Here is a 23876-nt window from a genome sequence, read left to right on the forward strand (position 1 = left end):
AGTGTGAGGGTCACACGCCTCAAGATCCACCGGCCTTGCGAAACTGGGCTACCCTCTCGGGCCTCGAGTTCCATCCCCCACCCCGCCAAGAGAACCCCTGGAATTAACCAGCTTTTGTGGCCTAGCGGGAGAGGGTCACCGAGGGGCGACGGGGGTGGCGTGTCCGGCGCCCTTCCAGACTCACCGCTTGGAAGCTGGGAGGAGGATAGGGCGGGGAGACAGAGGAGCGGGCTCGCTGCGGGGCGTGGGGAGGGGCCGGGGAATTAGGGGAACCCGGGGCGAATCGGTACTGGAGTTCAACCTGGAGAGATCAGCCGGTTCTGTGCAGTTAGGAGTTCGATTCCTCAACACGCTTAGGAGGTGAGCGGCGGCGTTGTTGAAAGACTCTAGACACCCCGCCTCATTTTTTTTTCTTTTAGTATTTGTTTGATGTCCTTGCTTTTGTTTGGGAAGAGGTCTTAGAAGCTAGTATAACGCGCCAGAGGGCTCTGATCGGAGCCAGACGAGCCCGCCGGGAGGTGCAGACTCCGGGAGCCCTGGAGGCGTCCTACTGACTGTCCCCCGGGGACTAACACCCTCAGGCCACCCCCTGCCCCACCCCTTGGCGAGGTTTCTAAGCACCCTCCCCCGCCCCCCCCCCGCCCCGAACTGTTCGGGTTTGGGGAGCAAAGGGGTTCAGAAGGGGAAGCCACACCAAGATGGGCTCTGAAGAAAACATCTTTTAAAATTTCCTAGTAATATGCGCACGTTGATAAAGTTAGACCCGTTTGTTCCAGGAAATGGCTTGAACTTTTTAAGTCCTGTAGTGCACAAGCTGGTTTTCCATTTTAAAGTATCAAAAATCTGCACGGCCCTTTTGGTCTTAGCTGTATTTCCTCTCAAATTCCTCCTGTATTTATTTTTAAAAAGTTAAAATGTGCCCGAAATTGGGTTCCTGGTGCTTTGTCTAAAAACACTTTAGGAGAAGCACAGCCCCAGAAGTAGTCTTAGAAGTGAAACTTTTTTTTTTTAATTGTTCGTTTTTAGAGAGAGAGCGCACACGGGCACAAGTGGGGGAGGGGGAGAGAGAGAGGGAGACACAGAATCCAAAGCAGGCTTCAGGCTCTGAGCCGTCAGCAGAGAGCCCCGTGCGAGGCCCGAACTCACCAACCGTGAGATCATGACCTGAGCCCAAGTTGGGCTTAACCAACTGAGCCACCCAGATGCCCCTAGAAGGTGAAACTTACCTCATCCCTCCTACTTGCACACAGAGCCTTGGTGAACTCACTTTTCCATTATATTGATAAACCCTCGACCTATTAAAGAACCAGCGGCATATATATTCTTGGCTACCAGTCATCCTATTTTACTAAAACTAAATGCCACTGAGTATAGGATGCGCTTTTATGTAACCAAGTAAGAAAAAAAAAAAAAAAACATGCATTCTGATTTCGGAGGGGTTTGGATGTCAGAAAGAAATGCACATTTTATAATCTGTAAAAGGTAATTTGCACCAAAGCAGAGCCTGACAGTACTTTCCCTGAGGACTCTTTATTCCTAACGAGAATGAAACCTCGGAGACATTCATGACTCCCTGACGACCAATGATATGCCAGGCGTCAGGCCAGATAGAAGAAAAGACCGTTAGGTTCTCCACCAGGGGACTGGAGGCAGCAAGGGGGCTGGCTGTCTGTCTGTCTGCATGTTCTAAATGGCACGCGATCTGGGAAGAATAAGAGAACAATAGTTCCCTGGGAGAGCAGGTGGGCTTTAGTGACAGTCATGAGAAGTCCAAAGAAGAGAAAAAAGAGAGAGAAATGTAGAAGGGAGCAGTTGAGAGCCACTGAACGTTGTCTCTGGAGCCAGAAGGAAAACGAGGGCACTTAGTTTCCCCATAAGCCAGGGTACATAGGAGAGAGACGCTTAAGCATCATTCTTGTTCTAATGCTGAGGGTTTAAAAAAAAATTTTTTTTAATTTGAATGTACCCATCCACCAGAAACTTTCCTGGTAAGTCAACAACAATCTTAAAAAGGATCCCTGATACACAGGAAAGAAGCAAACAGGGCCTTCTGAGCAAGGGGCAGTGGTCAGAGGCAGTGAGATGGGGATTGTCAGCTAGGGGAGGGGGTCGCGGAGAAAGGCAGTGCCAGAAGCAAAACCATTCCGAGGACCCTGTGGTTGGCCCTGCCTCGCCTCCCCATCCCCCCACCCCCACCAGAGGGAGGCCCTACCTCACCTTCACCATCCCAGCGTCAGGCCTTGGGGCTCTAGAAACTGCCCCGTCTTTACAGAACAAACTCGCATCTGGTGTGGAAGGCAAGGAGGTTAAAATTTCAGTCCACTCTATCACAGTAACCGCTGACAAAGCCATCTAAGTACCAGCAAGGTGAACAGAAGTGGGGTGTGGTGGCCGGATAAAAAGGAAGGGAAAAACAAAAACAAAAACAAAAACATAGTCTGCAAGGAGTCTTACTAAAAAAATAATATTACTCCTAGATTAGTAGAAAATCGTTTCCAATAGCCTTATATCCTACGACTTGGTAAAAATACGAATTCAGTAAAATGAACTCAAAGGTTAGAATATTTTAAAATGTGATGGAGACGGAGTTGCGAACTTAAGCAGATAATTTGAGCACCCTAGAAACATAATTGCAGAAGAAATAAGAAGGAAAAACAGGATACTTTTGAAAATAAAGACATTTTTAATAGAGGAAAGGTTTGATTTAAGCCCAATGAATGCAAATGAAAAGAAAAAAAAAAAGATCAAGTCAATTAGGAAGAATCTCCATGTGGAAATTAAAAAAAAGCACAGTCAAACATTAGGATAATTGGGATCCCTGCCACACAGAAACCAGCAAATGGGACAGAAGATGCAGATAAAAGTAAGATAAAAAGAACTTTTCTTGAAATGAAGAAAAAAAATGGCCTGTAGGTCAAAAGAACATTTTTTCAGGAAATTGTCATTTTCCAAATATTCATATGGGAATGCTGAGCCCCAAGATATCTTTAGTGATTTCAATTTTTTTTTTTTAAAAAAGAAGAATTCTTTTAGGAATCCAGGAAGAAAAAGTAAATAAAAGAAGGTCAAGCCAAATCAAGCTGGCCTCAGACGTTCTAGTGCTAAATTCCAGAATATGATGGTTCTGAGAGAAATATTCTAAATGGAGGACACTGTCCCCAGGAGGGTATTTTCATCCAGCTTAGATGTCACTCAAGGTAATCAATAGGCAGGCCTTCTCAAATACAAAAGAGCAAAGGGAATTCAAGACCCAGTGAGCTCTCTTTGGGGGAGGGAGGGACTACTGGATTAGAAAAATCCAGCAAATAACAAGTTAAGAAATAAATCAGACTAAAGACCCCAGACGTAGAGAACTCACGCTCAAAAGGACTGTTGATGAGTATTGATCTAAATGTAGAATTAATCCCAGACATGTTTGGAAATTGTAGGTAGAGAAAAATGTGATCATTATATAAATCTAGACACAAAAAACAATAAAGCGAAAAAGTAATAACAATAGGAATAAGGAAATAGGGGAGGCAGATGGGAGGAAAAAGGAGAGTAGCAACATTCTCATCTTTGAAAGCACGGATCAATAAATACGGTTTAATAGTAATCAGTGCTGGGGGCGCCTGGGTGACTCAGTTAAGCATCTGACTTCAGCGCAGGTCATGATCTCACGGTTTGTGAGTTCAAGCCCCACGTCAGGCTCTGTGCTGACAGCTCAGAGCCTGGAGCCTGCTTTGGATTCTGTGTCTTCTCTCTCTGCCCTTGCCTGCTCATGCTCTGTCTCTCTCAAAAATAAATAAGGATTTTTTATTTTTTTTCTTTTTTTGTTTTTTTTTCTTTTTTTTTTTTTAAATGTTTTTTTATTTATTTTTGAGACAGAGAGAGAGACAGAGTATGAGCAGGGGAGGGGCAAAGAGAGAGGAAGACACAGAATCTGAAGAAGGCTCCAGGCTCTGAGCTGTCAGCACAGAGCCCGATGTGGGGCTCGAACTCATGGACTGTGAGATCATGACCTGAGCTGAAGTCGGACACCCAACCGACTGAGCCACCCAGGCGCCCCAATAAGGATATTTTAAAAGTAAACATAGTAAGCAGTGCTGGCAACATAGGATATCCTAACTTCCCAATGTCTTCCGTAACCGTTTTTTCTAAACCTTAGAAGAATATTTTAGGAAATTACTCTGTCTTACAGAAGAAAATAATTTAAATTTCAACCATCCCTTCGGTCTTTCCTTCAGTTTTGTTCCAAGTACAATTAAATTTAGACAGAAGTGTGTGTGTGTGTGTGTGTGTGTGTGTGTGTGTGCGTGTGTGCGCGCCCACACACGCACATGCGCATAGAAAGATGTCTGGGATTATGTTCACCTAAAGTTAATGATGGAAACATCTGGATGCTGGAATTTGTACTTTCATACATTATTTTTAATGTTTCTTAATGAGCACAGAAAAGAAATTTTACAGAAACAAGAGAGACGTTTGAAAAATAAACTGGAAACCAACATGCCAAGATGCTACCAGTGGTTGATGCTGGGTGGTGGAAATAAGGATGATTGTTACTTTCTTCTTTGTGCTTTTTTGGGTTTTTTTTCCCCTAATTTCCAGGAAAAAATTATGTAATTGTGTTTGCGTAGTATTTCTGAATTCAGTTCATTCATGACTCCCTGACGACCAATGATATACCAGCCGTCAGGCCAGATAGAAGAAAAGACCGTTATGTTCTCCTCCAGGAGACTGAGGCAGCAAGTTCCGTGAGAGCTGTCTGTCTGTCTGTCTCTGCCTAGGAGGAGCCGGAATTCAGAGAAGGGGCCCTGGACATCAGCAGTGTTTGTTGACATGCCAGAGGCAAGGGTTGCTCTGGGCGAGCCGCACCCAGAGCTGGTTTGCAGGGGACACTGATTTCCAGGGAAACCTAGAAAGGCTGATGACAGCCTTGAATTCAACCTGCGACACTTGCTTGATGCCTTGTTAGGTGACAGTGAGCTACAGACGGGGCTGGCCACAGAATTTGCAGGGGCCAGAGCAAAATAAAAATGCAGGGCCCACGTGTTTAAAAAGCAAGAAGGCATCACTGAAGGCATTAAAATACAAAGCTTTTTCTTTTCTTCCACCTTCTCTGTCTCTCCACTGGTCACTTTGGTATTTGCCATTTAAATGTTGTCCTGAGTAAAAAAATAAATAAAATTTGAAATTATCAGCAGGAGCTTCAACCTTTCTGCTTTATACGGTGCAAACGCACAGATCTAAATGCAAATGTAAGCGCATTTAGTTCATGTGGGAGTCACCGAATTACACAATTGGCATCTCAAGCACATTTTGAGAGGGTACCTCGAACTAGCCAGGAGAAGCAAACTCAAGCCAGACGAGGGAGGGTGGCAAGGAGAAGAGAGGTCCCCCCCAGGCACACAGCCCAAGAAGCATTCCCTGGGTTACTGTCAGGGCCAGTGAGGCTCCCTGCAGATGCCCGATGCCACTCTGCCCCTTGTGACTCTGGGCACACATGCACTTGGGCCTGAAGGTTGCCAGGATCACTCTCTGCTACCCGCCCTGCACTCCAGCCTGGGGTGGGCTCTGGGAAGTCCAGCCTGAATCTCTCCTTCCCAAGGACCTGCTATCTCAACCCATAGCTCACTGGCAATGCCCAAAGGTCTTTAAACCTCTGCCCCTGGACATGCTAGGTGCCTGATCAAGGCTGACCTAGATGCTTACCACCCCTAGTCCAGCTAGTCGCCCCCCCACCCCGGGCAAAGCAGGGCCCTGCCAGCCTGGCGCAGGAGCAAATTCCACTCTGCCTGGCCCCTTCTCTGTCTGCTTACACACCAGGAGGGCGTCAGTGCAACGTGGGACTTTCCAACAATGTGACCCAGCTGCCACCCCACACGAAGGGCATCAATGGTGCCCAGCGTCCAGAGGCGGCGGGGGGGGGCGGGGGGTGAGACCAAGCGTGAGCTGAGACTACAAACTCACCATGTGTCCAATGGCCCATCAGACTTCACTACCAAAACATAAGTTCAACGGTACCATTATTAAGAATTTCAAGGCAGCCATTGGAGAGCAGTAAACCGAGGGTGGACCCTTTTTCGTGTAGGACCTGGGCACAGAGATGGGGGAAGAGCAAAGCCAGCCCTTCCTAATGGCAACAGCTTTGCTCTAGAAAGCTGATTTGTAGTCAGGGAGAGGTTTAAGGCACCTCATTAACAACCCCAGACAGGATGCCAAGACAGGAAATGAGATTTTCCAAGCAAGCAGGAAATCTAGTTACTAGTCATTGGGTTGGAAGTAGAGTATGGGTCACCAGGAGTAAAGGGGAGGCGACATCCCCTGGCCCACAGGGGGTGAGGACTTCTAATTGTGTAATTGTGTGTGTGTGTGTGTGTGTGTGTGTGTGTGTGTGTGTGTCTCAGCCATTGAATAAACCCGAATGTTCCACAGATGTAGAACAAAGGTGAAGACGTACTGTCAGGCAAAGACAGAGGGTTGAGAAGCCGCAGGGCAGATGTTCAAGTGTAAGGGATTCCCGACCCCCACCCCCACCCCCCTGTGGCATTCTACACTCTAGCTGCGGCCAGCTTCTAGGGAGTATCCACAGCTCTGCAGGCCCTCCTTCGGGGAGTAATGGTGGGAGATGACGTCATGTGTCTCAAAGATCCCTGTAGACACTCTAAATGGGTGCAGTCTTGTGGGACAGGTTGTAAGCAGAGGAGCCTAGATAGCTCATGGGTGGGGGAGTCTGCAGCAGGGAAGGCATCTTTGACTTGGAATCTCTCGGATTCCTGTAGAATACCCGGATGGGACCTGTTACCTCATAGTCGAGAGGACTTTTTCATGTTTTGAGCTTGAACTCAGGTCTGCCGCCCTGTGGCCCTTTTCCAGTTTCAGCGCGGGGGGCTTGATGCCTGCTACAAGTGTTGGGAGGACAGGACACCCAGAACCTATGGGGCACAGTTGCTTGGATGGAGACAAAAGCCCTGAGGCAGAGAAGGTAACTAGGACTCACAATGCGGATGCCAAGAAACAAAATACCTTTAAATCTGAAAACAGACAACTCAGAAACGAATGCATGAAACTAATGAGTGAACTTGGGATTCTGTGTCTTCCTCTCCCTCTGCCCCTCCCCTGCTTGCACTCCGTCTTTCTCTCTCTCTCAAAAGTAAACATTAAAAAATTTAAAATAAAATAAAATAAAATGGAACACCTAGGAGCGCCTGGGTGGCTCAGTCAGTTAGGCATCCGACTCTTGGTTTTGGCTCAGGTCGTGATCTCAACTGTTTGTGAGTTTGAGCCCCCCATCAGGCTTCATGCTGACAGCATGGAACCTGCTTGGGGTTCTCTCTCCTTCTCTCTCTGCCCCTCTCCCCGCTAGCTCTCTCTGTCTGACATCTCAGAGCCTGGAGCCTGCCTCAGACTCTGTCTCCTTCTCTCTCTGCCTCCCCCCCTGCCCCTCCCTCCCGCGCACGCTCTGTTTCTCCCTCTTCTCTCTCTCTCTCAAAAATAAAACATTTTTAGGGGCGCCTGGGTGGCGCAGTCGGTTAAGCGTCCGACTTCAGCCAGGTCACGATCTCGCGGTCCGTGAGTTCGAGCCCCGCGTCAGGCTCTGGGCTGATGGCTCAGAGCCTGTTTCCAATTCTGTGTCTCCCTCTCTCTCTGCCCCTCCCTCGTTCATGCTCTGTCTCTCTCTGTCCCAAAAATAAATAAACGTTGAAAAAAAATTAAAAAAAAATAAATAAAAAAATAAAACATTTTTAAACAAGAAGGAGAAATAATATATATTTGGTTTTGCTTATACATAAAGATGTTGTGAAGGACTCACCAAAAAATTAATAGAAGTAGTTTTCTGAAGGAATCAAGACCTTTTGCTCTTTGCTTTTGTGTATTTTTGGAAGTGAGTAACTCTGTCGCCTATTCAAAAATTCAATTTAAAACTTCTCCCAGAGCTAGATAGGGAACTGGTCCCAGGTCCAGCTCCTGGGAAGGCAGAGGAAGCCTGGAACAGGAAAATTCCTGTTCCTCCCACATTGTCCTGTCTTTGTCCTTTTTTATCTTTTGTAATTTAAGTAAACACTTCAGCATTTGGATCACCTGATATCTATTTCCTTTCAGATGTGAAAGTAAAGAAAAGACTTGATACCAAAGATGCTTTGGAGCCAGAATACTTCCTGGATTAGACCCCATGATTTGTATCCCGTGGGTAAGCGTCACTTTTGTCCCAGTGCTCCTAGGACCAAGCCAGCAGTCACCCCACCACCCGGAGCCCTGTTGGGGGTAGCAAACGGCTTTCCCTGATGAGGGGGCCCAGTATCAGCCCATCCGGTGCCAAGAGCCAAACGGAACGTAGATAGGAAGCCTGTGCTGATTGATGGTCTGGATTCAGTAGGAGCACCTGCCCTACTATTAATTTTAGGAAAACAAACAACTAAATAAGAATGACTTCAGGCTCCACAGTGATGGAGAATATCCTCGTGAGCAACCTGAAGAGCAATTTCTCTTAATACCCTCATTCTAATCCAGGGAGGAGTTTATCACTCGACTCCCATACTTAGGAGGAGGCCAAACCCCTTATCTCCTAACCATGTCACCAGACTGAGAAGTCATTCCTGAACTTTGGCTTCCGTGTATCTATCATTGATTTTTTTTTTCTCACTCTGTCATCCTGGTCCACTTTTTCTCTACCTTTCTTTTGATTCTATTTCACTATCACCGTGTCGTCTGTTCCATAGCTCATAGGTAGGGGATCCATGGGCGGTATACTTCTCCCCTGAGCACACCGCCCAGGCACGGGGGCGTGTAACCTCCTTGGCCTCCGCGTCCTAAAAATGCCTGCAACCCCTCCCCTCCCAAGTCACTGTGTCATCCCGAAAACAAATGAGGGCCCCCAAATCCCATCAGTTTTCTTCCTACACCTCCTACACCACCCTTGGCAAACACCTTTACCTTTAACGTTTCTTAACCAACAACATGCCTGTGTATTCATATTCTGAGACTTTTTCCAGGCAGGTAAATGCTTCTCGGGACATTCTCTCAACCAACCAGCCCTGGTATTAGCATCAGCTCCCAAACAGAGCTTATTTTGGATTCACTCAGGTTGAAAGCCTTGGGCCATGTGCTGCTGATACAGACAGTGACCTTCTAAGAACCCTTTACTGGAGCTTTTTTTTTTTTTTTTTTAACACATGGATGTCGCAATCCAACTTTGATTAAGCCATGTGTACAAAAGAATGCCAGACCCAGAGCAATAATTACAAATTGAGCCTGGAGAGAGTATTTTTGCTGGTCTAATATTTTTTTCTTCTTCCTAGTGTATATCGGCCTCATGGTTGGTGTGGTATCCGCATGGCCTGGTAAGAGATTTTCTTGGCTTGGCTGAATTTCGTGTAAGGGACAGAGGATTGGGGTGACCATTCAGAAGTCTAAAATGCGGGGAGCTTGATTTCTGATCCCAGATCTGTTGCCCATTTTTGTCTGAATCCTTTTTCCCAGATTTTCTCAAATACTCTCCTTTTCTCTGTCAAAGGAGCCAACAGTAGCCACATTTTCTCATTTGTCTCTCAAAACTCTTATAAGAAATTAACACCAGAGGCGCCTGGGTGGCGCAGTCGGTTGAGCGTCCGACTTCAGCCAGATCATGATCTCGCAGTCCGTGAGTTCGAGCCCCGCGTCAGGCTCTGGGCTGATGGCTCGGAGCCTGGAGCCTGTTTCCGATTCTGTGTCTCCCTCTCTCTCTGCCCCTCCCCCGTTCATGCTCTGTCTCTCTCTGTCCCAAAAAAAATAAATAAACGTTGAAAAAAAAAAAAATTAAAAAAAAAAAAAGAAATTAACACCAGAGATCATTTTATTTATTTTTTTTAATGTTTGTTTATTTACGTTCAGTGGAAGAGAGAGTGCCTGTGAGCAGGGGAGGGGCAGAAAGAGAGGAAGAGAAAGAATCCCAAGCAGACTCCACCCTGTCAGCACAGAACCCCACTCAGGGCTCAAACCCACGAACCGCGAGATCACCACCCAGGGGACCGTGACCTGCAAGGTCACAACCTGAGCCGACATCAAGAGTCAGACCGGTAACCGACTGAGCCACCCACGTGCCCCACACCAGAGATCATTTTAAAACTCCTTAAAAGAATTTTCAGGGGTGCCTGGCTGGCTCAGTCGGCAGAGCGTGTGACTCTGGATCTCAGGGTTGTGAGTTCGAGCTCCATGTTGGGTGTGTAGATTACTTAAGAATAAAATCTTTAATAAAATCTTTAAAAACATTTTTAAAGGAATTTTCAACTTAAAGCCCCTTCACCAAAGATTGAGGAGACAGACTATGCCAAACAAAAAACAACCCGGACATAATTTCCCTTTAATTTGCATTCTTACACCTGTTATCTGGTGCCAGGTAAAGGAAAATAATTTTTCTGAACTAAACACCTTGCCTACATATAGAAATCCGCCCCCATAATCTCACTGTGCATTAACTATATATCCAACCTTGTGATGAGCACAGAGGACGAAGAGTTCGAAGTCAAGAAGCAAAGGCCCTAGGTCCTAACTACTGGAAGCTTCAAGAATTATAAAAAGTGAATTTGGAAAAAAAAAAAAAAAAAGACTTGCATTTAAACAGGATTTGACAACTATAGCTTTTTTTTTTTTTTTTAATGTTTTTATTTATTTTTGAGAGAGAGAGAGAACAAGCAGGAGTGGGGACGGGAGAGCGGGGGAGGGGGACAGAGGATCCAAAGCAGGTACTGACAGCAGAGAGCCCAATATGGGGCTCGAATTCACACACTGTGAGATCTTGACCTGAGCCAAAGTTGGACACTTAACCCGACTGAGCCACCCAGGTGCCTGACAGGTATAGCTTCAGAGTCTCATTTACCGCTGCCTCTTGCCAGCTGCATAATATTGTATAACCCAACTCTCAGCCTTACAGTTTGTAGAATGAGTCTCTTAATAGCACCCGCTTCAGCATTGCTGCCCAGACTCAATGCCTGGAAAGGGCCAGTCTAGGCATACATTTATCTGTCCCTTCCTTCCATGACTGGGGGATAAGTGCGGTGGGAGATTCAGTGGAGGGAAGGCAGGCAGAGGGCTGAGCGAGCTGCTTAGGGGACTCCAGAAAGAGGTGGAGTGGAGTTGAGAGAATGAGGTGGCCCAGGACAGGATAACATAGATCATTTTGATTCAGCGGGCCACTGAGAGTCCATGATAATTAAGCGTGAGCCGAAATTCTGATTACACAGTGCCGAGTTCCTGCATCCTAAGCTTGCCTGCCCTAACAATGTGTTGTTCATCAATTAGTTATATGACTTCATTTTTCATGTCCACCAGAACCATTTCCTTCCTGTGGTTCCAAGGCCCCTGGGGCTTCTGTGCTGGGAGTGTGGGCTCCAAATCCCAAGGAACAGATGGGATAGGAGCCAAGCTATACCTTGAGTTCCAGATTCAGCGTTTCTTTTTCTTTTTTTTCCTCCTGTTTCCTTTAGATTTGTCAGACGAATCTTGCACTTTAAAGGTGACATTTCGCAGCTTCCGGCTTATCTTGTCATGGGAATTAAAAAACCATTCGATTGCACCAACTCACTATACGTTATGGTACACAGTCATGAGGTTGGTTTGACGCTTAATTTTCTTCTTGCTAAAGGTCTTATCTTTCTACTAATTGGGGGATGGGGAAGAGTCGTCATCTTACTTGTGATAAAGCCTCTCTCTCCTCCTTCTCTCTCTGGTTTGTATTCAGAACTTCAAAAGTCCAAAGACAAGACACAAGTCCATTTTTAATTAAGCTGAATAATGTCATATTCCAAAACCACTTCTAACAAAACTTGTATTTATAACCATTTCTACAGGTCAAAGCCTCAGACACACAATAATTACGGCGTATGGTTTTTATAATTATTTCTCTGACTCAGTAAGGCTGAATGTTTAAAAGCACTGTTTTCTGAGGACAGGAGTCCAAAGATCTGGTGACCATATCGATGTCGTGTTCACTTTTCTTTACTCGGTGGGGGCGGGGGGGGGTGGGTGGGCGGTGGCACATCAGAGAGCTGCCTGGCCCAGACCAGGTCCACGGTCTGGCTTAATCACTAATCAGCCCTGACCTTCAGGCACAGAGCTCGGCTTCTCTGAGCTCAGTATCCTACTTACAGTTGCCGCAGAGATTAATGCCATAATGGAGAGAGCCTTCTATGGCTCTCTTTTTCCGACGTCTGACATCACCCTTATAAGTTGTCACTTTGATCTAGTAGCTTCGTTCTTTTGTTTGCTGTTTATCTGGCTAACAGCTGTTACTACCACTGACTGGCCCATGGAAGGCCTCTTGTGAGTTTCTCTGGTGCCTGCCAAAGTCTTAGTTTCTCTCTGCGTTAGGTGGTCACGTGTATCACCTACTTACCTTTCTGAGGCTCAAGACATCAAACATCTGTGTTGTCCCTATAGAACAGGCTGATTTAGGCCTGGACCATGTGATCTTCAGCTGGAGAGAGAATGTGTCTCAGGGAGGACACTCCTGATGGTCTTGTAGGGGCAGAGAGATCTGGGACTTCTGTCATGAAAGTGTAATGTTTGCTCATTTATTCACCCGGCAAATATTTACTGAGCACCGACTACATGGCCAGGGGACCAACCATGAACCAAAGCCCTTGGTCTCCTGGAGCCTAGAGCAGACATTCGGAAAGTAGACAGAAATACCAAAAAAACAAATAAAGATATAATGTGGTAGGTGATGGTAAATGGAATGCAGGAACATGAAGACAAGCGAGAGAGGGGGTGGACATGATGGGGTAAGGTGTTCCTTTTTTTTTTTTTTAAGCTTATTTATTTATTTTGAGAGAGCGAGTGGCACAAGCAGGGGAAAAACAGAGAGAGAGAGAGCGAGAGAGAGAGAGAGAGAGAGAGAATCCCAAGCAGTCTCTGTGCTGTCAGTGCAGAGCCTGATGCGGGACTTGAACTCATGAACTGTGAGATCATTACCTGAGCTGAAACCAAGAGTCAGATACTCAACTGACTGAGCCACCCAGGCGCCCCTAGGTGTTCCATTTTATTTTATATATAGATTTTTTTTTATTTTAATTTTTTTAATGTTTATCTTGGAGAGAGAGAGAGAGAGAGAGAGAGAGAGAAAGACAGAGTACAAGCAGGGGAGGGGCAGAGGGAGAGGAAGACACAGAGTCTGAAGCAGGCTCCAGGCTCTGAGCTGTCAGCACAGAGCCTGACGCAGGGCTTGAACCCATGAACCCGCGAGATCATGACCTGAGGGGAAGGCGGACGCTTAACCGACTGAACTACCCAGGCATCTTCCAAGGTGTTGCATTTTAAATAAGGTGGTTAGGGCAGGCGACCTGATACGGTGATGCTTGAGCAGAGACGTAAAGAAATGAGGAAGTGGGGCGCCTGGGTGGCACAGTCGGTTAAGCGTCCGACTTCAGCCAGGTCACGATCTCGCGGTCCGTGAGTTCGAGCCCTGCGTCAGGCTCTGGGCTGATGGCTCGGAGCCTGGAGCCTGTTTCCGATTCTGTGTCTTCCTCTCTCTCTGCCCCTCCCCTATTCATGCTCTGTCTCTCTCTGTCCCAAAAATAAATAAAAATGTTGAAAAAAAAAAAAAAAAGAAATGAGGAAGTGAGGCATGCAGTTAACGGAATCTCCGTCACATAAATACTAAAGTTTGCCTTTTCTCATGTCTTTTCCTTTCAAAGTAAACCAGACGATATGAAGATCGTGGAGCACTGTTCAAATATCACAGCATCATTTTGCGACCTAACCGATGTGTGGGAAGTCCTGCCAGAGACATACATCCCCAGAGTTGATGGATTCAGGGGAAACACCATGCTGGTCAGCTGTATCAGCGATTTCTTCCTGGCAACACACGGTGAGTTCATCTCTGCTTATCATTTTCATCATCATCATCAAGATCATCGTTATTTGCTTTCCTGTGACATAGGCAGGTCTGCAGAGGTGTCTGAAACTCAGGGCTATGTTTACCAGCTGGCCTTGCCCCTTCGCGGCTCTGGACCTGTGAAGTGTTTGCTTCTCGGAGCCTTGGTTTTCTTATCCAAAAAGTGGGACGATAATCTGTCCTTTGCCGGCGATTCCTCACTGCCTGTCTAAGGCAGGCGTTCCGGCAGCAATGGTTGGTTTGTTACGGTTCATTTCCTGTCACAACCTGACAGGAAGTAGGTCGGGAGGTCCAGAAAGCCTGTATCTGAGCTGTCCCAACTCTTTGGGCCAAAGTTTTCCTTAATACGGTACCCCCTCCCCCAGATCATAAGCCAATAGTTCTTATCTATGTTAGTTCCCAAAACACATGTGCACCCGGGGCACTCGGAGACCGGAGCCCGAGAGTGGGTCTGCCTGTCTTTCTTTCCCTATGACTGGAGGCAGCTCCCTGTGGCACTTGTGTTAAACAGCTCCAGGGTGGCTGCTGGTGGCCCTCGGCCAGACTCTAGCTCTTCTTCGAGGTCCTCATCTGCAACCTGTTTCCAAGAGAAAGATTTGGTTTCAGTTCCCTGTTAAAGGCTGTGTGGATGTGCGTTCACACATTCGTGCTTAGCAAAGTGACAATAACCGAATCCTACTGTCGCAGACAAGCTTCCCTGGGTTTGTGTGTGTGTATGTTTATGTGTGCGTCCAGAAAAGAAAAGAAAGAAAAGCACAACTTATAGATCGTGGCGCTCAGACAATTACAGAAAGTACATTACAGTAAGGATGAGACGTCATTTGTCAAGACTCAAAATGGTAAATGTCAAACACATGTAAGTACCCAGGCTTAGGGGAAATGCGGAGAGTGTACTTTGAACATCTGAAAATCTGCAGCAGGATGTATTCAAATCTTGCCGTGTCCCTGCTCTCATCCAGAATTCCTCTTTAATGGTTTGTCCTACAGAAATAATTGTGGACAAATGTAATGATTTAGCTCTAAGAATGCTCATTGACACAGTGGGTCTATTCAGAAAATGTAGAGACAATCTAAATATTCAAAGCAACAGATCGGGGCGCCTGGGTGGCTCAGTCAGTTAAGCGGCCGACTTCGGCTCAGGCCATGATCTCGCGGTCCGTGGGTTCGAGCCCCGCATCGGGCTCTGTGCTGACAGCTCAGAGCCTGGAGCCTGTTTCAGATTCTGTGTCTCCCTCTCTCTGACCCTCCCCCGTTCATGCTCTGTCTCTCTCTGTCTCAAAAATCAATAAACGTTAAAAAAAAATTAAAGCAACAGATCAGTTAAATTATAGTGCAGCCAGACGCTTAGTGGAATAGAGTCACCCCTAAAAAGTTAATGATGAAGATCCAGGGTCAGCCAACTTTCTGTAAAGGCCAGAAAAGAAATACTTTGGACTTTATGGGCCACATATCATACACCATATCACCTGTCCTTCTTCAGTTGTTTTACAACCCTTTTATTATTTTGTAAGTTTATTTATTTATTTATTTATTTATTTATTTATTTATTTATTTTGAGAGAGAGAGAGAGAGAGAGAGAGCAAGCAGCTGATGGGAAGAGAGAAAGGGGGAGAGAGAGAATCCCCAGTAGGCTCCACACCGTCAGCATGGAGCCCAATGCTGGGGCTCCCAAACTCATGGCTCATGAGATCATGACCTGAGCCAAAATCAAGAGTTAGGCTTAACCAACGAAGCCACCCAGGCGCCCCACAACTCTTTAAAATATAAAAACCATTCTGAACTGGCAGGCTGTGCAAAACTCCAGCCCACAGGCCCATTTTCCATCCCTTAATGTAGACAAATATGCATGGATATGTTTGTGAATTAAGTGAAATATATGCCATGCAAAGCTATAGGTAAGAATGATTTAATTTTAGATGAGATGTGTGTGTGTGTGTGTGTGTGTGTGTGTATGCACTAGTTCAGTTTATATACATGTGTGTATATATTTACACTGATACGATATAGACAAAACACACGATTAACCACATTCAGGGACACTTGCCTACTGTATTTTCTGATATTTCTGCAATGGTTGGGTATCATTGTTACTGTGATATGATAAGAAGTCATTTTGTTTAGAATACAGGCTGAAAATTCCGAAAGGACTGACTTCCATCCTGGAACCTTCCGTTTCTTGTGGTAATAGTAAGCAAATCACATCACTTTTAGTCTCAGTTTTTCACCAATAAAAAAAAAAAAGAATACAACCCATGCCTCACCTAAGACCGTAGGTTAGAGAGAAGATGGTTGTCAAGAGGTCAGGTTGTATTACAGCCACGAGAGCGTTGCTGCGATGCAGTCATTGGCTGACATCATTGGGGTCTGTTTCTGGTTTCGTTTTCTCCACAGTGTCTTTAGAACCACCGGACTTTGATATTGTTGGCTCTACCAACCACATCAACGTAATAGTGAAATTTCCACCAGTCATTCCCAAGATACTAAATGGCGAGATCTTACAGTATTACTTACCGCTCGTCATCGAAGAACAGTCAGGGAAGATTGTTAAGAAGGTAAGTGGCTAAAACAGTTCTGAGCTGGCAGTGAATATATTTGACCGTCTTCTTAAAAAAAAAAAAAAAAAAAAAAAAAAAAACAAGGAAAAAGACATTTGTAATGATTTGAGCAATTGAGCCTAAAGGGTCTGAATCCGCGGGGTCTGACTTTAAGCAAAGAAGTCTCTATAGTTCATTCATTGTGGAAATATGTTGACTTAGCCTAGCAGTGTGGTCTTCTTTCAAAGAAGAGGCCACATGCGCAACATCGAGGGGCACACAGGAAAGGAATGTGGTGTGGACAAAGAGAACAGGCTAATTTCAGCACACTGGGGCGAAATTCCAGGGTGCTGGGATAAGTGGAAGTGGGCCCTCCCAGAACAGCAGCTGACATGTGCATAGCCCTTTGCCGATGAGAAACCCTTGCAAGTACCAGCCCACAAGTCACCAGGGGCAGGGGCATGTCAGGAAGAGGGCACAGGAAGCAGAGGTCCTGAGGCTGGAGTGGACCCAGTAGATTTGAGAATCAGGGCAGGGAGCTGGAATGGAGTAACCGGGACAGGAGACTAGAAGGAGGTGAGATCAGGGAGGCAGTGGGGCCCAATCTTGTTGGGCTTTGTGGGTCTGAGGCTTTGAAGTATCATGAAGCTGCTGGAGGTCCGGCGGCTTTAACAGGGCATCCTGGCTGGTGTATTGAGAATAAACCACAGGAGCCAAAGGTGGAGGTTGGGAGACCAGTTAAGAGGCTGTGGAGATGGTAATTGCTTAGTAGGAAATGGCAAATTACAATTTTCGCTGTACTATCTACCTGGATATAATCAACGCCCTAATCAAAACAAAATGAAAATAACAGAGGGAAAAAATCAGCTTATGTAGCTCAGAGACTGTACAAAGCTTCTTTAAATATCATAAACCAGTCACATCTCATTGATATTCAACCCGTGAGCTACTAACTCTGTTTGAGATTATTATTTTTAAAATAAGAAAGCTATGGGTATTAGGATATTGACAACACCATAAGAGGAAAATGACGGTTAATAAGCATCTTCTTCATTAAAGAAAAGTAATCTTTATTTATTTATTTTTTTAACGTTTATTGATTTTTGAGACCGAGAGAGACAGAGCATGAACAGGGGAGGGTCAGAGAGAGAGGGAGACCCAGAATCCGAAGCAGGCTCCAGGCTCTGAGCTGTCAGCACAGAGCCCGACGTGGGGCTCAAACTCATGGACCGTGAGATCATGACCTGAGCCGAAATCGTAAGCTCAACCGACTGAGCCACCCAGGCGCCCCAAGAAAAGTAATCTTTGGATTAAATTAGACCAAGAAAAAAAGAAGAGACTACTGGTGTAATCCAGGTGACAGATGGTGGCCTGGACCACTTGGCAGTAATGAGAAGTGGTTAAATTCTGCATATATCTTGCAAGTGGAGCTGACAGTATTTTTGGATGGGTTGGATGTGCCATGGGGTGAAGAAAGAGACAAGAGCATCTGGATGGATGGAGTTTCCATTAATTAAAATGGGGAAGATTACAGGGGCACCTGGGTGTCTCGGTTGAGCGTCCAACTTCGACTCCCTCTCCCCCTGCTCCTCCCCCATTCACACACACACTCTCTCTCTCTCTCTCTCTCTCTCTCTCTCTCTCTCTCTCTGTCTCTCTCTTTCGGTCTCAAAAATAAATTAAAAAAAAATTTAAATGGGGAAGATTACGGATGGAGGAGGTGGATAATTGGGTATCAGTAGCTTGGATCTGGATATATTAAGTTTGAGGTGCCAATAAGGCATCCAGGAGGATATAGTGAGCAGGAGTTGGATGCTCTGAGTCTGGAGTTCAAGAGAGAGCTCCTCGCTGGAGAGACGTCCTGGGGAGTCGTTGGCTTCTTGGTGCGTATTGATACCTTGAGACAAGGTGAGATCACCTGGAAGTGGATATGCAGAGAGGAAAGAGGACGTCCAAAGTCAGAGCCCCAGAAGCCCAAAATAGAGAGATCTGGCAAATGAGGAACCAGCAAAAGAGACTAGAGGGGTGCCTGGCTGGCTCAGTCAGTACAGTGTGCAACTCTTGCTCTAGGGGTTGTTGTGAGTTCAAGCCCCACGTTGGGTGTGGAGGTTACTTAAATATAAAACCTTAAAAAAGAGAGAAAGAGACTGGGAAGGAGCAACCAGCATGGTAGGAGAACAACTAGGTGAAAATGATGTCCTGGTAGCTGAGAGAAGAAAGTTCCAGAAGGAGAAAGTGATCTACTGAATCAAATGCTATAAATGGGACACGTTAGATGAGGACTATGGATTGGGTATTGGATTTAGCAACATGGAAGTCCTGGTGACCTTGATAAGAGTGATTTCAGTGGAGTGATGGGGTGAGGACCTGGTAAGAACGGATTCCAGAAAGAGAAGGAAGAGAGAAATTAGAGACAGTGAGGAGAACTAATTCTTCTAAGGAGTTTTTCTGTAAAGAGGAGAGATACTCTGTGGTAGCTATGGGAAGCTGGGGTCAAGAGAGAGGGATTTTATTTTATTTTATTTTATTTTATTTTATTTTATTTTATTTTTAAGTTTATTTATTTGGGGGGGGGGGATGAGGGAGGGGCAGAGAGCAGGGGACAGGGAGAATCCCAAGCAGGCTCTGCACTATCAGGACACAAAGCCTGAGTCGGGGCTGGAACATGAACCATGAGATCATGGCCCGAACCAAAAAAATCAAGAGTCAGACATTTCACAAACTGAGTCACCCAGGTGCCCCATAAGAGGGACATTTTAAAATGGAAGAACTTATGGGGTGCCTAGGTGATTCAACTCTTGATTTCAGCTCAGATCATGATCTCACAGTCGTGAGTTCGAACCCTGTATCAGGCTGCATGCTGGGTGTGGAGCCTGCTTAAGATCCTCTCTCTCTCTCTCTCTCTCTCTCTCTCTCCCTCTCTCTCCCTCTCAAAATAAAATAAAATAAAATAAAATAAAATGGAAGAAGTTACAGCATGTTCATATGCAGATGGGATGTTCCAAAGGGATTGCTGGACCATGTGCTTGAGGAAGTGAGGAGGGATGGAATCTCATAAGCACAAGAAGGGATTGACCTTGGTGCAGAGCAGGGACTGTGCATTCAAGGCGAGTGCGGGGGCAGGGGGCAAAATACTCAGTAGAGCTTCTGTTTGCCTGGTGAAACAGGAAGTGAGTATGGCAGACTTCATCAAGATCACACAATGGCAACACCAGGTGTGAAACCCAGATAGTCTGATTCTCAGCTACTTTTGGCTGTTTCTCCTGGAGGCAAGAGCCCTCCCTCTGTGACACTGTTTCTACTTCTGCCCCCTTTTTCTTCTTCACTGCTTATTGGCACTGCATGAGAGTTTAGTTTGTTAGAGCCCTTTCTTTCTTTCTTTCTTTCTTTCTTTCTTTCTTTCTTTCTTTCTTTTTCTTTCTTTCTCTTTCTTTCTTTCTTTCAATTCTTCCTCCTTCCAAATAGAAATTTGCAGAAAAACGTTATTACAGAAGGCCGTATATGAACTGCTGGAAAATCCTGATTCGTAGAACTGTTAGTATTTTGAAAACCATAAAACTTCACGCAGAAGTTGTTTTTCTTTTTTTTTTTAATTTTTTTTTAATCTTTATTTATTTTGAGAGAGAGACAGAGTGTGAGCAGGGGAAGAGCTGAGGGGAGGGAGACACAGAATCCGAAGCAGGGCTCCAGGCCCTGAGCTGTCAGCACGGAGCCCGATGCGGGGCTCGAACTCACAAACTGCGAGATCGTGACCTGAGCCGAAGTCGGACACTCAACCGACTGAGCCACCCAGGTGCCCCGAAGTTGTTTTTCTTGAAAGAAACTTCATATCATCTCTCTAATTCCAAAATGGAACAGAACTACCTAGGAACAGAAGGGGCAAGGTGTCTAAAGGGAGAAGATGAGGAATTAGACATCAGCCACAGTTCTGCCACAGCCATGCTGTGTGGCCTTGGAAAGTTACTTAACCACTCTGAGTGGTAGTTTCCTCATCTGGAGAATGGAGATCATTGCAACTCTGTGGACTGTTTTCATAATCACATTCGTTAATATGTATGAAGGCACTTCCTGAAGAGTAGACACATATCATTAATGAAAAAAGATAATCTCATTTTTTTATGTTCTTAGTTTTGCAAGATTATCTTAATGCATGACAAAATAATCTTGTAAAAATGACATCATGGAAACATTTTTTTCTTTTTTTTTCTTTTTTTCATTTTATTTGCCTGAGAGAGAGAGCACAAGTGGAAGAGAGGGGCAGAGGGAGAGAGAGAGAGAGAGAGAGAGAGAGAGAATCTCCAGGAGACTCCATGCTCAGTGTGGATCTCTCAACCCTTTAACCAGCTGAACCAACCAGGTGCCCAAACATCATGGAAACTTTTATTCCTCGTTGAACCTTTTTCTACTCGTTATAAAGTGCAGTTGCTAGACTAGATTTCATGGTTTAAAAATGTGCATCTAGTTTTGTGCTAAATTGCTGGCCCCAAATGACTTAAAAATACTTTTTCTTTTCAAACCTGAGATCTTTCTATCCCCATTTAAGATCTGAGGACAAAACCCCAAGGAGGCTCGAAGGGCCTGCCTGCAAATGAAATTCTCACTCAAAGCCTTCCTGATTTTTTTGCTTCTTTTTTACAGCACCACCCCAAGCTAAATGGAAACATCATCGGAAATGTCACTTATGTCATCGACAAGCTGATTCCAAACACAAACTACTGTGTATCTGTCTATTTTAAGTCTAAAGATACGGGAGCAATAAATAGATCTCCAGTCAAATGTACCTTCCTTCCACCTGGACAGGAAACAGGTATAAGTGTTTTGAAAACTCATGTTCTGCTTTCACTCCGAGGGAAAACCTGGTTAATGAAAAGAATCTGAAAGTCGTGGAGCCCTGAAGGTATTCCTTCCACGGAAAGCCCATCACAGAGATGCTTTCTGTTGGTCGGTCTCTACTATGCGGTGAAGTCACTTTTAAGTTGCCATAGCAGAGGGACAATCAGGTGTCTGTCTTTGTAAAGTCAGATCCTCTGAAGTGGCAACGCTTCTAGTTTAGCTCAGGGAGTCGGGATCGAATTCAGTTCTGGGTGCCCTATGGTTGGCCGTTATTCAAGCTAGCTGCTGGAGGAGGCAGGGTTACCGGGACCAATTGCACGCACAGGTATCAGAGGGTCAGATTGTGGAGGCTGGGTGTGGCCCACGGACATGGCCAGCTTGCAGGAAAGTTCGCTATAGCTTACAGATGGAAGGGAAGCTCACCAGTGCGTATGACATAGTCCCTCATGAAGACTAAAAAGTCCTTCTGTTGCGAAGGCATCAGAACGGGAAACAGCCTAGTCCCCGAACCTTCCTCTGAGTGGAGAAATCTGCAGTGAGAACAGTCAGGCTTAGGGACGTTCGTTGCTGATTATTTGCTTGGGAAGTAACGAGGCCCCTAACTGTTTTGCCGAAAGTGAAAGTCTCCACCAAAGAAGCCTTTCTGAATTTCCCAACCCCGACGAGAGTTTCTTTAATGGTCTGACTTACCAGAGTACAGACAAGATCAGGTGGGACAGAACAAAGCAGCCGCAATGGTATGGCTTCCTTGGGGATTCAGTGGACACAGGCCTGGCGCCTAGTGCTGGGAGATGCTCAGTGTGATTTGACTCTCCCGTGTTCCGCAGGGTCCAACGACGCCCGGAGCGATTTTAAAGGAAAAAGTAGCTCCTTTCGAGTATCTTTAAAGGAAAAAGGCATTAGCTTGAATCATTAGTGTAGGGTCGGTCAAATATGGGCAAACCTGAACTTGCCTATAAATTCCTTATGCCTGTAGCTCTTAGGAAAACGGGAACCCCAAACAAATCTACAGACGTATGCCCTAATACCAATTCTCCAACACCAGCCGGGTGTCCAGTGATTCGATTCCTTTCTGACACTCTCTGGAGTTAGCAGGCCCCACAGGTTAAGGGGCTCAGACTCAAGACTGCCCCCTCTTCGGGTACCAGCTGCAAGTCTGGCCTTCCAAACTTCTGTGCACTCTAACTACAAATTCGGAGGGTCCCACACTCCCCCTTCAAATTAATAACTCACCAGGACTCATGGGACTCAGGAAGCACTATACTTAGGATTACTTTTTTTTTTTTTTAATGTTTATTTATTTTTGAGAGAGAGACAGAAAGACAGAGCATGAGCAAGGGAGGAGCAGAGAGAGAGGGAGAATCCCAAGCAGGCTCCACACTAACAGCAGACAGCCCAAGGTGGGGCTTGAAATCACGAGCCATGAGATCATGGCCTGAGCCAATCTGACACTTAACTGGCTGAGCCACCCAGGTGCCCCAGGATTACTGTTTTATCATAAGAATACAATGAACGGCCAGATGCAGAGGCACAGAGTCTGGAAGGGTCCCGAGTGCAGGAGCTTCTGTCCCCACGGAGTCAGGGTGCACCACCCTCCCGATACGTCCGTGTGTTCCCTGACCCCAAACCTCCCCAAGCCTTGCCGTCCAAGAGTTTATACGGGGTTTTATTACGTAGGCATGATTGATGAAATCGTCATCCACTAGTGATTGAACTCCCATCCCCAGCCCTGCCCCCTCCCCAACAGTCAGGGGCCAGTTCCACTCTCTAAACACCAGGTTGGTTTTTCTGGTGACCAGCCCCCTTCCTGGAGCTATCCAGCACCCTCCCTTGGTTCATTAGCATAAACTCAGGTATGGTCCCCCAAAGACACTCCTGTCGCTCAGGAAATTCCAAGGGTTTTTAATGGTCTGCGCCAAGAACCAGGGGCAAAGACCAGATTTTTATTATTATTATTTTATTTTTCTTATTGTTGTTACTATATTTATATTGTTATTATTATTATTAGACAACGATCTTACAAACAAACGAAGACAACCTGGGACCAGTGTTATGGGTACAATACCCGTAAAATCTCCCCAAGCACACTCACCACCCCCTAAACAGCCCAGTGTTAACTTCCTCAGACTCAGTGGTGAATACCACTAGCTTAGGGCATCATGGGGGGAGTTTAGTCCAGAGATTGAGAGAAATGTCTCCCCTTTGGTCAAGTCCCAAATTAACCGGTTGGTTCTTTTGCTAAGGCCCTGAGGGAAAGCTGTGCCCGTCCATTTGACAAATATTTATTGGGGCCCCACTGTCTGCTGGATTCTCTTGTAGATGCTGGGGAAACAGCAGTGAACAAAACAAATAAAAATAACACTTCCTGACCACGTGGAACTTACATTGCAATAGAGAGACAGAAAAACAAAATTTAAAAAGCTACTTGCAGTCAGAAGGTTGCAATTCTCCAAAAGGAATTTTGACAAGAAGCTTGAGGGGCACTCAGTAGGACAAAGTGGTCTCTGTAGAACCCTGGTGTGGCCAAAGTCCAGCCTCAGAATAACCCAGTTGTTTTTCTCAGACAAACTCCCCTCTTCCACTTCTTTCTGCCCGTCATGTCTACTGTTCAATCACAAACTTTCGAGTCCCTTTTGAAGATCTAATTAGCTTTATTG

At 45.7% G+C, this 23876-nt stretch overlaps 1 protein-coding gene across 3 annotated transcripts in view; it reads left to right on the top strand.

The window, feature by feature from the left end:
• The window catches only part of IFNAR2 (interferon alpha and beta receptor subunit 2), a 31640-nt gene that overhangs the window by 626 nt on the left and 7138 nt on the right, over positions 1-23876 (top strand). Inside the window, exons 1-7 of one of the 3 annotated variants that reach the window (XM_086675875.1) lie at positions 5752-6967; positions 8086-8173; positions 9282-9323; positions 11445-11568; positions 13653-13825; positions 16244-16404; positions 21025-21193. In XM_086675875.1, the coding sequence (XP_086532001.1) occupies positions 8119-8173; positions 9282-9323; positions 11445-11568; positions 13653-13825; positions 16244-16404; positions 21025-21193 (724 nt within the window). In that variant the 5' untranslated portion in view covers positions 5752-6967; positions 8086-8118. Of the gene's footprint in view, positions 1-5751; positions 6968-8085; positions 8174-9281; positions 9324-11444; positions 11569-13652; positions 13826-16243; positions 16405-21024; positions 21194-23876 lie in introns of those variants that run through there. The other 2 variants (XM_086675876.1, XM_086675877.1) reach the window with 2 other exon arrangements.

Source organism: Puma concolor, chromosome C2, assembly GCF_028749965.1.
Source record: "Puma concolor isolate L17-30 chromosome C2, mPumCon1.1.hap2, whole genome shotgun sequence".
Classification (NCBI taxonomy): Eukaryota; Metazoa; Chordata; class Mammalia; order Carnivora; family Felidae; genus Puma; species Puma concolor.